Source organism: Oncorhynchus gorbuscha, unplaced genomic scaffold (assembly GCF_021184085.1).
Source record: "Oncorhynchus gorbuscha isolate QuinsamMale2020 ecotype Even-year unplaced genomic scaffold, OgorEven_v1.0 Un_scaffold_556, whole genome shotgun sequence".
NCBI lineage: Eukaryota > Metazoa > Chordata > Actinopteri > Salmoniformes > Salmonidae > Oncorhynchus > Oncorhynchus gorbuscha.
In genome coordinates, this window is record NW_025745389.1 from 390143 (window position 1) to 405300 (window position 15158).

The window sequence follows — 15158 nt, forward strand, 5'->3', positions numbered from 1 at the left end:
TGAATTTAAAAAAAAACCTTGCATAGCCTAATCAGAATATTTTTTTGCTGTGTTAATGCAACAAATGTGCTGAAACGTAACAACGAAAATGCCAAACGAGGGAAACGTTTATAATTATTATTAGTATTAATAACAACAACAATAATAATAATAATAATAATAATGCAGATGATGATGATTATTAGTATATATGCTACTGTAGAGCAAAGGAATTAGCACAATTTTGCACACAGCGGAGGTCTGTCTTTCAAAGCACACACATAAATCCGTTTTAATTGCAATGCCTATAATTTATCTAAAAAGCCACCAACACTTTGTATTGAACGTATTGCATTTAAAAGCATCGTTTTGAAGTCCAAAAAGTTGTAGATGTTTTAAATATCTCCATAAGTCGTTATACTGTGTATTTATATTTTCCTAAATATATTGCCATGAAAGTAGTTCTTCCGATTATTACAGCAATAGGCCGATTTCAACCAGAAACGTGAATTGCCAAGTGAGTGTAGAAGACAATCTTCCGTTTAAATTAGCCATGCGCTCTTACAAATTGTATTTGCAGTCTCAATTTGCAGTAGGCTAGATAAATCACTAGGTCACCTCTCTCTATTTGGGGTATCTAAACGTGTTGTAAATTAAATTCAATGTCATTGTTTGATTTTAGATTCTTTCTAGGGTCGAGAATCCCTTAATGTGTGTCTGGTTTGGATTGTGGGAGGAGTTATAATTAACTGCTCCATATTCAAATGTAGGGAGGCTTCTTCAATGAACCCCCTCTCCCTCCCTTTATAAAGGGACCATAGCTAGTGCCTTTAAGACTAGACAAACTAACGGCTTTGGCGAATGATTGTCTAACCAGGGTAACCTATATAGATGCTCCATTTTGTCGAACGTCAACAGAAATTATATTTGGTCAGTTGACAAGATTAATTTGAGCGACGGGATCTGAGGAAGAAGAAGATGATGATGGAATACGTGAACGATAAATTCGCATTGAAGTGTCAAGCAATTAAGAGCAGCGACTATTACATGGGCTCTGGCAGCGGGTTGGACCAAGTTATGGAGAGTTTGGACAGTGTACAGTACTACAGCAAAACTTCGCCCAAGTGTGTGCAGGCTTTCGGGCTACAGACCACCGAGCACAACACGCGAATGGAGCGGTCCTCACCGTGTGGAGAACAAAACGGTTAGTTACTGGCCCCTTTTCACTGTGCGTGCGTAAAGCGTTACCAAATATATTTTTCAACTGCCGGAGAAATGTGTATGCTGGATGTGTTATTGATGCGATTTGTAAGGCTATACCTGCAAGCTAAAAGCGTTACCGAAATGTTATTGAAGAAAATATGTCTTAGGTTATTTTACGCATGTTATTTTAGCATCCAAATAGTACTGTGCCTGTGAAACGAGAAGTATGTGCCATATCTCAAACAAGTCATTTATTTATGTGTTATGTCATTCTTAGTGCTGTCCAAAAAAACTGTTTGAATGCCAGAAAGCTATTGGATTGAGGCAATTTAGTTTTTTATATATCTTTATATTAGGAATACCTTGAAAGAGCAATGGGCAGTTGTGGTCATATTTTAAATGTCATAAAATTATGAATATCCTAGAAAGTGTGGTTTTGAAAATATGTGTTTCTGGCTTTGTCAATAATAATATTAATAATATCAACCGTTATCAAAACTGAAATGCTAACGTGCAAATGTGTTTACATTAATTAACTGCTTATGGTTTGAGGACAAATGGGCTTATACAACATCTCTTACATTAAATAGAGTTGTCAATATTCTTTATAGGCCTGTCACTTGCCTGTTGTGCAAAGATGACCTTATAATGTAGCATCTGGCAGCCAGCATATATACTAGTATTGTTGCAAGATTGAAAGATTCTGCTAACGTGTTATTGGGCCTATAAAAGGAAAATAAAACATTTTTAAAGTAGCCGAATTTATGAATAGCCCTGTTATCTAAAATAACACTATTTTAAACTATGTTTTAGTTTATGTATTTATACTAATAAATTATATAAACATTGATGTATCATATTAATAATAATATTTTTCTATTTCTTTCCTATAGCGAATTATGGTGTCCCCAAAACTGAAGAAGATACCTTGCACGTGGACCTCGGTAGGTCGATAGTCAACTGTTGCAATCTGAGGGACTCGCCGGTAATGGCAGGTCAGGAGAAAACGGATTTGTACGAAATCAGTGACAAGTGTGACAGTAACGTATCGAGCAGTAAGAAGAGGCGGCACAGGACGACGTTCACGAGCGCACAGCTGGAGGAGTTGGAGAAGGTGTTTCAGAAAACTCATTACCCAGATGTTTATGTGAGAGAACAGCTGGCGATGAGAACGGAGCTAACCGAGGCCAGAGTGCAGGTAGGTCTACTTCTCTCTCACTTTCATTCAGTTAATCTCTAGACCAGGGGTTCCAAAACCTTTCCACAGCATCGGGGAACATCCTGCGCCCACCCCTGCGCACGCGCCAGGTCTATTTCTATGGGCACAAGCACTGTTCATGACACAAACTGTTCACACCCTTCTTGTTGTTGGAGATTTAAAGCTTATTTCTAAACATTTTTGTCATGAGGTGCAAAGAAAATGTTGCCGTTTTAAAGTTAATTTAATTGCAATTTTATATATTTTGCCATGTCTAATGTGTATTCATGTGATATTTCAGAGACTAAAAAATGACAACAATAACTATAGGCTAAAAAACGAAATAAAAAGCGTTAACTGACATCGGCTAGTTGATCTGGACATTTCTGACAAGTTATAAAAAGCTCTATAAGGTATAAAATGACTAACATGACAAGAGGTACTGGTGATGCACTACCCAATTTGGAAATTTCACCTCCTGCATTCTACTATTACAACTTTCAAAAGTAAATTTAAATGCGGACTGAGTTCCTATTAAAATAATTGTAATACATTATATACTGTGAATCACAAATGTGCGCACGTTATTTAACATGGATTGTATCTGAGTGCTCAGGTAATTATTAGGCCCATGTCACCAAATATTGTCTACAGACAATATCATGCCGAAAAATAAGGGTAGCCTAGGCTATAGCTTAAGCCTATAGGCCCATATGCTCAGTTCTGTTTAGGAAAATTTTGATTATATTTCTCTATTTCTCCCTCTAGGTGTGGTTTCAAAACAGAAGAGCCAAGTGGAGAAAAAGAGAACGTTATGGGCAGATTCAACAGGCAAAAAGTCATTTTGCAGCGACATATGACATATCAGTGTTGCCAAGGACGGATAGCTACTCACAAGCAAGTTTGCGCTTTTACCAGAGACACGGTTTCACTACCACTATTGAATACTTTTTGCTAGACTAATTTAACTTCTCTATCATATGGAATTAATCATTTGATTTTGGTGTAATACTTGGTCATTGTTAACAATAATTAGAGCCCATCGTGCGTATTTAGCCACACTCATTTATCTTTTGTATTTTCAAGTGTAGCCTAGGTAGGTTAGTAGCCTACACATTTAGTATATTAAATCAAATGATAATGCTCTTGCTTGCCACCGCACCTTGATATATTGAGCATCCTTGACATAGGCCTATGTTAATAAGATGTGTGCTATGCACCATATTTTAGATAATACTTTGAAAGTTGATTTAGAACGTATCTCGGCAAACCATTGAAATTAATGGCATCTCAGATTTCTCAGAAAAGTATTTATCCAAGTCAATGGGTGGAGGCTAGTTTAGGCGTATGGGCTTTTAAAAGGGCAATCACTGATTGCTACATTCATGTTTGGTATATCATATATATATATATATATATATATATATATATATATATATATATATATATATATATATATATATATATATATATATATATATATATATATATATATATATATATATATACCCATTGATACTTAAATAATATAATTTATAAATGCCTCATGAGCTTAGTTCAATTGTCTTACCTCATCAGAACCGAAAATATAAGCTTGTTTTACACCTTTGTTTGTAAATTATGTCATTGTAAACAAACACTGTACATCCTAAAAACATGGTCACGGGCAGTACTTGCATCCATATAGCTCAGTCCATGAATTTGAGAGCGATTACATTTCTCCAGGCCCATCTCGCTATTTACCAAATCAGTGGCGGGGTAACGGCTTACTTATTGTTTGAACAAGACATTGCTCCTTTAAAGCCAATATAAGACGTAAAGCCACAAGGGACTGCCAAAACGCATCCCTTTAAAATAAGTTATGATGCAAATGGCAGTCATATCGGTCAAGGGGGAAACCCAAACCCGAGGCATAATCCAACAGTAATTTCACTTATGCATGAAAATACATGTAGGCTAAGGCATGTGATAGGCTATATCAGAAATTCTGTAATATAAATATTGTCAACCTAAAATATTGTCATATAATTCTAAAAAAAACATTTATACAGGCTTTATAGCCTACCAATTTCCTGTAGTCTATATATAGACTCTAAAATATATTTAAACAGACAATAAATGTAAACATCTTGGTTTTCTTGGAAAGCTGTGAGTGCTACTATATGCATTTACAACTTGTCTAAGTCCTATCATCAACTGTTTTCAACCAATGTATGACTGCGGATTGAGTGTATTATTTGATTGGAATGTCGGCATATTGGCAGTTAATTTGAAAAATTAATAGAATCATTCCTCTAAAACTGTCTGCCTAGCTAGCTACAGTACAGATAAACACTTATCACAGCACGGGCAAACCATGATTGACCAACTCCCTGACTGGGCCTGGTTGCATAAAACACCTATATATTTTCCCCTTATCTTTTCCCTTAAAGTTTCCTTAACTTTAAGTCAGTTGCACAAACATTTTTAAGGTACATTTCCCCCTTAAATAAAGTTAAGGGTGCCCATGAGGCCCCTTACCTGCTTCATTCATTATGGATATCAATGTAAACACCATTTTGTGGTGCTCTGGTTACAAAAGGAAAACATTAACCAGCTAGCTACATAGCTAAACAATGCAAGGTGCATAATATATGGCCACAAAGCTAGCTGGCTAGTTAGCTTGATGTATTAGAAAGTCATATAAACAAGTTTGACAAACTATGTCAAGAAACATGGTTTATTATCTCCTGAATCAATTTGTTTGTCCTTTTTGATTGTAGATGTTCCATTTTGCTATCTCACAAAATGAAAGTGATCTCTTTGACTACTGTAGATGTTTAGACAGTGAATCAGGCCATCTCCACGGTAACCAGATACTCCTTCTGCCATATGTGCCTTTAAACTACCATAAAACCCCTCAAATATGCCCTTACCTAAAGTATTTGTGAGGCTCTATACCATGCCCTTAAACAATTCCCTTAGGTAAGGGGAAATTATTCCTTCAGTCAAACCCTTAAGGGTAACGTTTTATGCAACAGGGCCCTGATCTTTATCCCATCATAAGGTTCATGCCCATTCTAGTGTTCTAATTTCTAATTCTATGGTACAGATGCTAAGTGGGTGATTGAAGCATGTCCATGTATCTTACTGTTTGATTTACGGCCATGACTCAATTCAGTTCAAAGTTGATGATTTATTCCTTGTAAATACTTTAGGGGGGAACATAAATTGCATTTTTGTGGGTTGGACATGGACATTTCTATGAAAAAGCAGAGTCTGGTTCTGTTTAAAAATATTACGTTTGTTCAAAAAATTTGACTATATTTACAGATCATTGAGGTCATATCTGATATACTCTCTGATGTCATCTGTTTATGGAAATCATTTTGATTGTAACCAGTTGAAAATGAAATGAAATCCCCATGCAACGCTAAACAAACCGTCATTACATATGACCACCAAACCATAGCAAAATCTTCACCCCCACCACAATTAAGTTTCTAGATGCGTCTGTAAACCAACATTTGGCAGGGATGTTACAGTAGTTGCAAGGGAAAGGATGGGTGCAGATACTAATCTTCAAGATGTGATTTTTCCTAATGAATCAGGAATACAATTTCTGACATCTGATCTGGTAGCCTAAGCTATATACTGTCGGCTATTTTTCATTTATTTTACTAGGCAAGTCAGTTGAGAACAAATTCTTATATACAATGAAGGCATACCGGGGAAGAGTTAACAGGTTTAACTTTCTTGTTCAGGGGTAGAACGACAGATTTTTACCTTGTCAGCTACGGGGATTCGATCCAGCAACCTTTCAGTTACTGGCCCAAAGCCCTAACCATTAGGTTACTGCCACCCCATCTGAAGTAGCCTGTTCTAAAGTTACACATTTGGATGAAATGGTATATCATATATTATCGTTGTCTAAAATGTAATGACTGATAAATCTAAAAAGATGACACTTTGTCGAATTAAAAAAATCCTTAATAGAACCAATGAGAAGAAAATAGAAAACCTTTATAATACACACAATTGGATTATGAATATTCAAAACGTCAGGAGCAATTCATAATCAAGATCATTCAACTTTCCTGATAGAATAGAAAGGTCAATCAATAACCAGATAAATGACCTATCATTTCCCTTCCCAGATCCCCAACAACCTGTGGCCCAGCCCTGCTCCCAGTGGCTCAATGGTGTCCTCCTGCATGCTCCCCCGTGGATCTCCTCCCTGTGTAACCTCCTACTCCCACTCCCCCCGCTCCGCAGCCGACCACGGGTATGTGGGCTTCCCTAACCAGCAGAACCAGTTTGGACACGTCTCCATCAACAACTTTTTCACGGCTGACTCTCTCCTCACATCCTCACCCAACGGACACCCGTTGGAGGCCAAGCCTGAGTTCGAGAGACGCTCATCCAGCATCGCCGTGCTGCGGATGAAGGCCAAGGAACATGCGGCTAACATATCCTGGGCCATTTGATTGGGATTGTGAACTTTCTGTCCTCCCAAACAACTGACTCACAGCCACTCTAACTTTATCATTAATACTACGCACGATAATTATATCCCCAATGTTGTATGACTGACAGTGAACTGACTGTGACACCGGATTGATGGAAGAGGACCACCTTCAATTTGAAATGATGTAGGCCTAGATGCTGATCGCTGACTAGCCATCTGCTGGAGAGACATGCCCCAACAAACTGTGACCCTTTTGGTCAAAGTTGAGAGGACAGAGATGATGAACTGAAAGGTTATTGAAAGGTCGCCTCATCAAGGTCGAGCTGTGAGTGCATATCAGTTTTAATCCACACAGGCGACACATACTTTCAGGTTAACAACCGATGTGAAAGTGTAATGGAAACGCTCCCCTAAGTGGGCCCTTTTTGCCAATTATTATTCATAATGAGGCACAATGTGTTGCTGAAAACGTGGTTGTCTATGGCTTTTAAACTCAACTTCAGTTTGTTCTACACTGTAGGACTTACAGTACAAGTGTTGAGGTGTTTATATTGTCATTCCCTGTGCTTTCTAATTACATTGCCCCATGCAGCTCTGGACATACAGAGGACCTGAACAGAAATGAAATGGACTGACACACTAACATGTCTGTGTGCTTTGCAGCAAAGCTATTTAACCCCCATTGGCTCTGTTTGTGTCATATGGCACCAGCACCGGAAGCAGTTGGTATTTTTGTAATAAGGTAATAAAAACATATGTTGTGACATCTTTTTTGATAGTATATTTTTTCTTTTATTGTATTTCCCTCGCTCATTATAGACTCGGGACCCCCTCTCTCCCTCCTAGAGTCACACACATTATATGCTGTAGCCCACATGGAAACTGAACAGTGATCTCAGAGAGAGAGAGAGAGAGAGAGAGAGAGAGCACAACGGGCATAGAACAGCATGCCTTTGTACTCTTCTAAAAGGGGATTGCAACCCGTTGTGCTGCTCTCTCTCTCTCTCTCTGAGATCTCTGCCTATTCATCTCATTGTGGAAAACTTGTCCATATTAATGGCATGCTTGATTCAATTACAACCGTAAGTTGTGTCAGGTGCTTTGATATGGCACTGCCTTTGTTTTCCTAGGGCACTACTTCACTTCCTGGCTATTGCCACTACTTCACTTCCTGGCTATTGCCACTACTTCACTTCCTGGCTATTGCCAATCAAAACTATGTATCAGAGTATTTTAATGTATCTACAACGTACCAAAACAAGGGTCCTTTATTGAGAAGTTTAAGGCTTGAAACAAGATCTGGAAAAATTAGAGTGGTCAGCCTGACATATGATTTGAGGTCTTGGCTTTCAGAATGCAGATCTTTTGGACTGAGTCAGAGCACATTGGGTCAATTGCAACGCATGTCATTACAAGAATGATGTACTTTTCTTGGCTTCGGATTATCTCTACTTTTAATTAAACTCAAACTCTTAACTTACTAAAATTCATATATTCATCTAGCCTGCTCAGTAGACTTCCAAAAGACCATATACCGCATAGGATAAGCTAATGATTCACGTCAATATGCTTCGTTCCAAAGGATGGAGGAGGCAAGTTAATAATAGACCAACGTCTACTACCCCCATACAGATAGTATGTCCAAATACCCAGACTAGTGTACTAAATAGTATGCGAAAGAAGAACGTTTTGTATTATGTGAAATTTCAGAAATAGTACCCCGAACCCGTCATCTAATGCACGATTGTGTTGACCTTATGTCGTCGTCTTCATAACGGTGGTCTGCAAACCAACATTAAAGGTGCATGCCACCACCTACTGTGCTGGAGTGCGTGGCTCATTTTAAATCTAACCTTTATGTAACTAGGCAACAAAGTTATGAACAAATTCCCATTTACGGCCTACCCCAATTGACGCTGGGCCAATTGTGCGCCACCCTAAGGGACTCCTAATCACTGCCAGATGTGATGCAGCCTGGATTTGAACCAGGGAATTCAGTGACACCTCTTGCACTGAGATGCAGTGTCTTAGACCGCTCCTCCAACTCAAGGTTTTCAACATTTCTAAATCCTCCTACCTAACTCAGTACTTCTGAGAAAATAACAAAGAGCCTAACTAACTTCTACTAGACCCTCCCCACCCCTCAAATCCCTTCCAACCCCCCCACCCCACCCCAACCTCGCCCAACCCCAATGACCCTACACTTCAATCTTTCCCCCTCTTCAACATACTTACAACAATATAACAACACATGCAAAACCATTTCATCTACAATACACAACAGAAAGAAATTATTCACATGCTTGCCAACCAGATGACGAGTTCAATGTATAATGTCCTAAGCGCAATCAGGCAAACACCACCTCTTCCTTCCTAATCTGATCTTTGAATCTTGGGCCACAAACCTTACTTTGGAGGGCATACAAATGCCGGCCCTTGGGCTCAGAGTCTCATCTCTTCTGCCATACATGTATCAAAATGGCTCGGATCTTACATTTGGCCTCAGCTCTACCCAGTGGAACATTGATATCAATTATATCTTGTTTCATTTACATTACATTTAAGTCATTTAGCAGACGCTCTTATCCAGAGCGACTTACAAATTGGTGCATTCACCTTATGACATCCAGTGGAACAGTCACTTTACAATAGTGCATCTAAATCTTAAAGGGGGGGGGAATACTTATCCTATCCTAGGTATTCCTTAAAGAGGTGGGGTTTCAGGTGTCTCCGGAAGGTGGTGATTGACTCCGCTGTCCTGGCGTCGTGAGGGAGTTTGTTCCACCATTGGGGGGCCAGAGCAGCGAACAGTTTTGACTGGGCTGAGCGGGAGCTGTACTTCCTCAGTGGTAGGGAGGCGAGCAGGCCAGAGGTGGATGAACGCAGTGCCCTTGTTTGGGTGTAGGGCCTGATCAGAGCCTGGAGGTACTGAGGTGCCGTTCCCCTCACAGCTCCGTAGGCAAGCACCATGGTCTTGTAGCGGATGCGAGCTTCAACTGGAAGCCAGTGGAGAGAACGGAGGAGCGGGGTGACGTGAGAGAACTTGGGAAGGTTGAACACCAGACGGGCTGTGGCGTTCTGGATGAGTTGAAGGGGTTTAATGGCACAGGCAGGGAGCCCAGCCAACAGCGAGTTGCAGTAATCCAGACGGGAGATGACAAGTGCCTGGATTAGGACCTGCGCCGCTTCCTGTGTGAGGCAGGGTCGTACTCTGCGGATGTTGTAGAGCATGAACCTACAGGAACGGGCCACCGCCTTGATGTTGGTTGAGAACGACAGGGTGTTGTCCAGGATCACACCAAGGTTCTTAGCGCTCTGGGAGGAGGACACAATGGAGTTGTCAACCGTGATGGCGAGATCATGGAACGGGCAGTCCTTCCCCGGGAGGAAGAGCAGTTCCGTCTTGCCGAGGTTCAGCTTGAGGTGGTGATCCGTCATCCACACTGATATGTCTGCCAGACATGCAGAGATGCGATTTGCCACCTGGTCATCAGAAGGGGGAAAATGCTTTTTTGGCTAATTGGTCTACAATGAAATTCCCTTCCACACCCAAATGTGTTGGGACCCAGCAGAATCTCACTACTACACCTATTCTCTCAATTGTCCATTCTAACATTAATGCCTCCAATAGTAGGTCCATCCTATTAGATTTACCAGATGATAAACTATTCAATAGAGACAAAGAATCTGAGCATACTATAATGCTAACAGTTTGTACGTCCTCCACCCACTGGAGGGCAACTATTAACGCCAACAGTTCAACTGAGTATACTGACAGTTCATCTGTTAGTCTTCTACATATCAAATTCAGGAACGTAAAACGCCTACCCTAACTATTGTGTTATAGTCTCCTGCATTGTTTTAACATTTATACAAACTTCAGAGTGTTTTCTTTCCAATTGTACCAATCATATGCATATCCCGGCATCAGGGCCTGAGCAACAGGCAGTTTACTTTGGGCACACCAGTCAGGCGGAAAATGGAAAAAAAAACGACCTGTCACATAGAGTAGGCCAGAAGGCTAAACTGAAAAACCTAACTACCAAATAAAAAGATGGCGGAGCCGCAAAAGTTATTCTGTGCAAAGGTGTTTATTTACATAGTGAATCAGGAAGAAAAACAGTACTGCCATCCAAAGTATCCATTATGGGACAGCTCAAAACAATGCTGCCCCATCAACAGCTAAATCCAAAATGGCTCCCTCCTTGAACTGAAAGAGAGGCTCCTTTTGTAGGGGAAACACTCCCATTAGAACATACCCAGCACTAATTAATTAAGCAATTACCTTCATTTTCCACTCAGGTAAACAATGAATTATATACATTACAACACGTTTTTCATGATACAATATACCATTTACAAAATCACATCACTACTGACATGGTGTCTTTCAATATGCCCATTTACATGAACGAGCCATTCGGGACAGGCACTACAAAGTCAGCCCGATTACCATAGCTCTGGGTCCTTATCCCAGCATACCTGGAAGCTACAGAGATGGAGAGAGAGGAACAGAACCAAACAAACAACACGCTCATCCATAACATTGATAAGTATAATAAACATTACTTAAATTAAACATGAACACTTGTCTGTATATTCTTTATACCATAAACTGTTACTGATGGAAGGTAAGAGTAACGTGTGAAATGTATGTACTAAGATAGAGAAGTTAACTTGTGTGTCGACCCACATTGTTAGCGTAGCTGATAACGGAGCAGGGAGGCGCGATGAATGTGTGTGTGTGTGTGTGTGTGTGTGTTAGTGTACTAAATGCTGCCCACGGCCAGTGACGGACTTCTCTGTCACATGACCCTAGCCTGAAGAAGTTAGCCACTGTTCCATAAGCTATACACTTGTAATCAATTGTCCTGATCAGAGCTCTGTAAATATACTGTCCCAGTCAAATGTTTGCCAAAAATGCCAAGAGTGTGCAAAGCTGTCATCAAGGCAAAGGGTGGCTACTTTGAAGAATCTAAAATCTAAAATCTATTTGGATTTCTTTTAACATTTTTTTTGGTTACTATATGATTCCATATGTGTTATGTCATAGTTTTGATGTCTACACTATTATTCTACAATGTATAAAATAGCAACAATAAAAACCCTGGAATGAGTAGGTGTGTCCAAGCTTTTGACTTGTACTGTACATCAGCGATTGTCTGTCATCACCCCATACATAACCAGAGACCGAGCGCATAAGATTCACCACCTTCTTAAACTTTTTGTTTCAACATTTATGATATGATCTTTCCGTGTACAGTACCAGTCAAATATTTGGACACACCTACTCAATTTCAATTAACAGGTGTGACTAGTTAAAAGTTCATTTGTGACTTTGCTCTGTTCATCTTTGCTCCGATCTTGTTAAGTCTCCTAGTCCCTGCTGCTGAGAAATATCCCGACAGCATGATCTTCCATTTAACAATGATGGAGGCCACTATGTTCTTGGGAACCTTCAATGCTGCGGACACTTTTTGGTACTTTTCCCCAGATCTGTGCCTCGACACAATCCTGTCTCTGAGCTTTACGGACAATTCCTTTGACCTCAGGGCTTGGTTTTTGCTCTGACATGTACTGTCAACTGTTGGACCTTATATAGACCGTTGTGTGTCTTTTCAAATCATGTTCAATCAATTAACCTTAACACAGGTGGACTCCAATCAAGTTGTAGAAACATCTCAAGGATGACCAACGTTAACAGGATGCACCTGAGCTCAATTTCGAGTCTCATAGCAAAGGGTCTGAATAGTTAAGTAAATAAGGTATTTCTGTTTTTTATTTTTAATACATTTAAAAAATGTCTAAAAATCTGTTTTTGCTTTGTCATTATGGGGTATTGTGTGTAGATTGATGAGGGAAAAAATGATGTAGAACGCCGCAGCCCGTCTAGTGTTCAACCTTCCCAAGTTCTCTCACGTCACCCCGCTCCTCCGCTCTCTCCACTGGCTTCCAGTTGAAGCTCGCATCCGCTACAAGACCATGGTGCTTGCCTACGGAGCTGTGAGGGGAACGGCACCTCAGTACCTCCAGGCTCTGATCAGGCCCTACACCCAAATAAGGGCACTGCGTTCATCCACCTCTGGCCTGCTCGCCTCCCTACCACTGAGGAAGTACAGTTCCCGCTCAGCCCAGTCAAAACTGTTCGCTGCTCTGGCTCCCCAATGGTGGAACAAACTCCCTCACGACGCCAGGACAGCGGAGTCAATCACCACCTTCCGGAGACACCTGAAACCCCACCTCTTTAAGGAATACCTAGGATAGGATAAAGTAATCCTTCTCACCCCCCTCCCCCCTTAAAATATGTAGATGCACTATTGTAAAGTGGCTGTTCCACTGGATGTCATAAGGTGAATGCACCAATTTGTAAGTCGCTCTGGATAAGAGCGTCTGCTAAATGACTTAAATGTAATGTAAATGTAAATGTAATGTAATCCATTTTAGAATAAGGCTGTAACATAACAAAATGTGGAAAAGTCAAGGGGTCTGACTACATTCTAAATGCAATGTATGTGAGTGTACACTGTCAAAATCAGAATGGCCATCAGTTGCCTTCCTAGGGAACTCATGACCCACCCCCTATCCCCCCCAACAGTATCAGCCCACATCCCTCTCATCCCTCTCACTCGCAGCTTGTTGACCCAGAGACAGATGATGACAGATGATGCAGCCCAGCCTGCACATATGAGTGTGTGCGTGTTTTGTGTGTCGGGTGGAGTCCTCCCAGCCTCATCCCACGCATCGCTCCCTGCTCCCTGCTCCCTGCTCCTGCAGACCAGATCCATCTGCAGCTCCAATGGGTTTGATCCCGCTAGGTTAACCTCAGCCATTAATAAGAGCGTCCCTCTATCCCTCCCTATTTCTGTCTTGCAGGGGAGGTGGGGGAGGGGAAGGGAGGACTAAGGGGGAGGTGGGAGAGGGAGGACTAAGGGGGAGGTGGGAGAGGGAGGACTAAGGGGGAGGGGAAGGGAGGACTAAGGGGGAGGTGGAAGAGGGAGGACTAAGGGGGAGGTGGGAGAGGGAGGACTAAGGGGGAGGTGGGAGAGGGGAAGGGAGGACTAAGGGGGAGGTGGGAGAGGGGAAGGGAGGACTAAGGGGGAGGTGGGAGAGAGTGATGGTTGAGTTGTCAACAGGAAGACATCGCTACATCAAACAGAGTTGGCTTGAGAAATATGGTGGTTACATTTTCCAGAGCAGAAGTCTATAGATTAGTTTTTGCTATTTTTGATTGACATTTAAGGACACACGTGGACAATATCTATTTAATGTCTTTGCTGTAAATTAAAGAGCCACTGAACACGTCTTGGAGGTGTTTCCTGAATGGCTTTTGGTTACTGATGTTTGTCCCCCATGAAACACAGTAGACATCAAAGCCTATTTCACTTCCTCAAAATCCCCAGAATGAATCTAAGATAACTCAAGAAATCTGTAATTAATTATGATGTTTTAGTTGCGCAATTGTACATCTAACTAAGGTGTTTGGTGCAGTATTTCTCAAGTAAAAAAAATTGCAACGTGGTGTTTTATGATAACAAAAACTAAGCTGCTGGGCAGGTCTGTCTCACTGTCTATGCTATTGGATAGAGAGCAATCGCTGCAGCTGTTCACAAACTTCCTTTTGATATTTTTGGGGGGGCTATCTTTTTTAATGTATTATTATTTTTATTTTTTTACCCCTTTTTCTCTCCAATTTCTTGGTATCCAATTAGTAGTAGTTACTGTCTTGTCTCATCGCTGCAACTCCGTATGGACTCGGGAGAGGCGAAGGTCGAAAGCCACGCGTCCTCCGAAACGCAACCCAACCAAGCCGCACTGCTTCTTGACACAACGCACATCCAACCCGGAAGCCAGCCAATGTGTCAGAGGAAACACTGTACACCTCGCGGCCAGGTTAGCGTGCACTGTGCCCAGCCCACCACAGAGTCGCTAATGTGCCATGAGACAAGGATATCCCTGCTGGCCAAACCGTCCCTAACCCCGGACGACGCTGCGCCAATTGTGCGTCGCCCCATGAACCTCCCGGTTGCAGCCGGCTGCGGCAGAGCCTGGGCTCGAACCCAGAATCTCTGGTGGCACTGCGATGCAGCCTTAGACCACTGCGCCATCCGGGAGGTGAGCATCTATTCCATTTAGTGAATCTGTTATTTAATGCATTTGTATGGGCTAATAGCAGTAAGGCCCCCCAAAAATGTTCAGCAAATAATTGTTTTATACTTCAAGAGGTCTAAAAAATTCTAAATCAAATAGCTAAATGATCCTTGGTATAACCTTCTTAAAACAATTCAATATAGCTTGGTAGAACCACCCTCCCCCGGCTTAGACAGGGCTTAG

The 15158-nt window shown here is 41.2% G+C and overlaps 1 protein-coding gene across 2 annotated transcripts; it reads left to right on the top strand.

The window, feature by feature from the left end:
• The first annotated feature begins 829 nt into the window (after nt 1-829).
• On the top strand, nt 830-7573 carry LOC124018670 (ALX homeobox protein 1-like). Of its 2 annotated transcripts, XM_046334010.1 has the most exons (4): nt 830-1183; nt 2076-2380; nt 3149-3277; nt 6517-7573. In XM_046334010.1, the coding sequence occupies exons 1-4, from the start codon at nt 958-960 to the stop codon at nt 6844-6846; spliced, it is 990 nt and encodes a 329-aa protein (XP_046189966.1). In that variant the 5' UTR covers nt 830-957; the 3' UTR covers nt 6847-7573. The 2 variants fall into 2 exon arrangements, with proteins under 2 accessions (XP_046189966.1, XP_046189967.1); XM_046334011.1 differs by lacking the exon at nt 3149-3277.
• The last annotated feature ends 7585 nt before the right edge of the window (nt 7574-15158 follow it).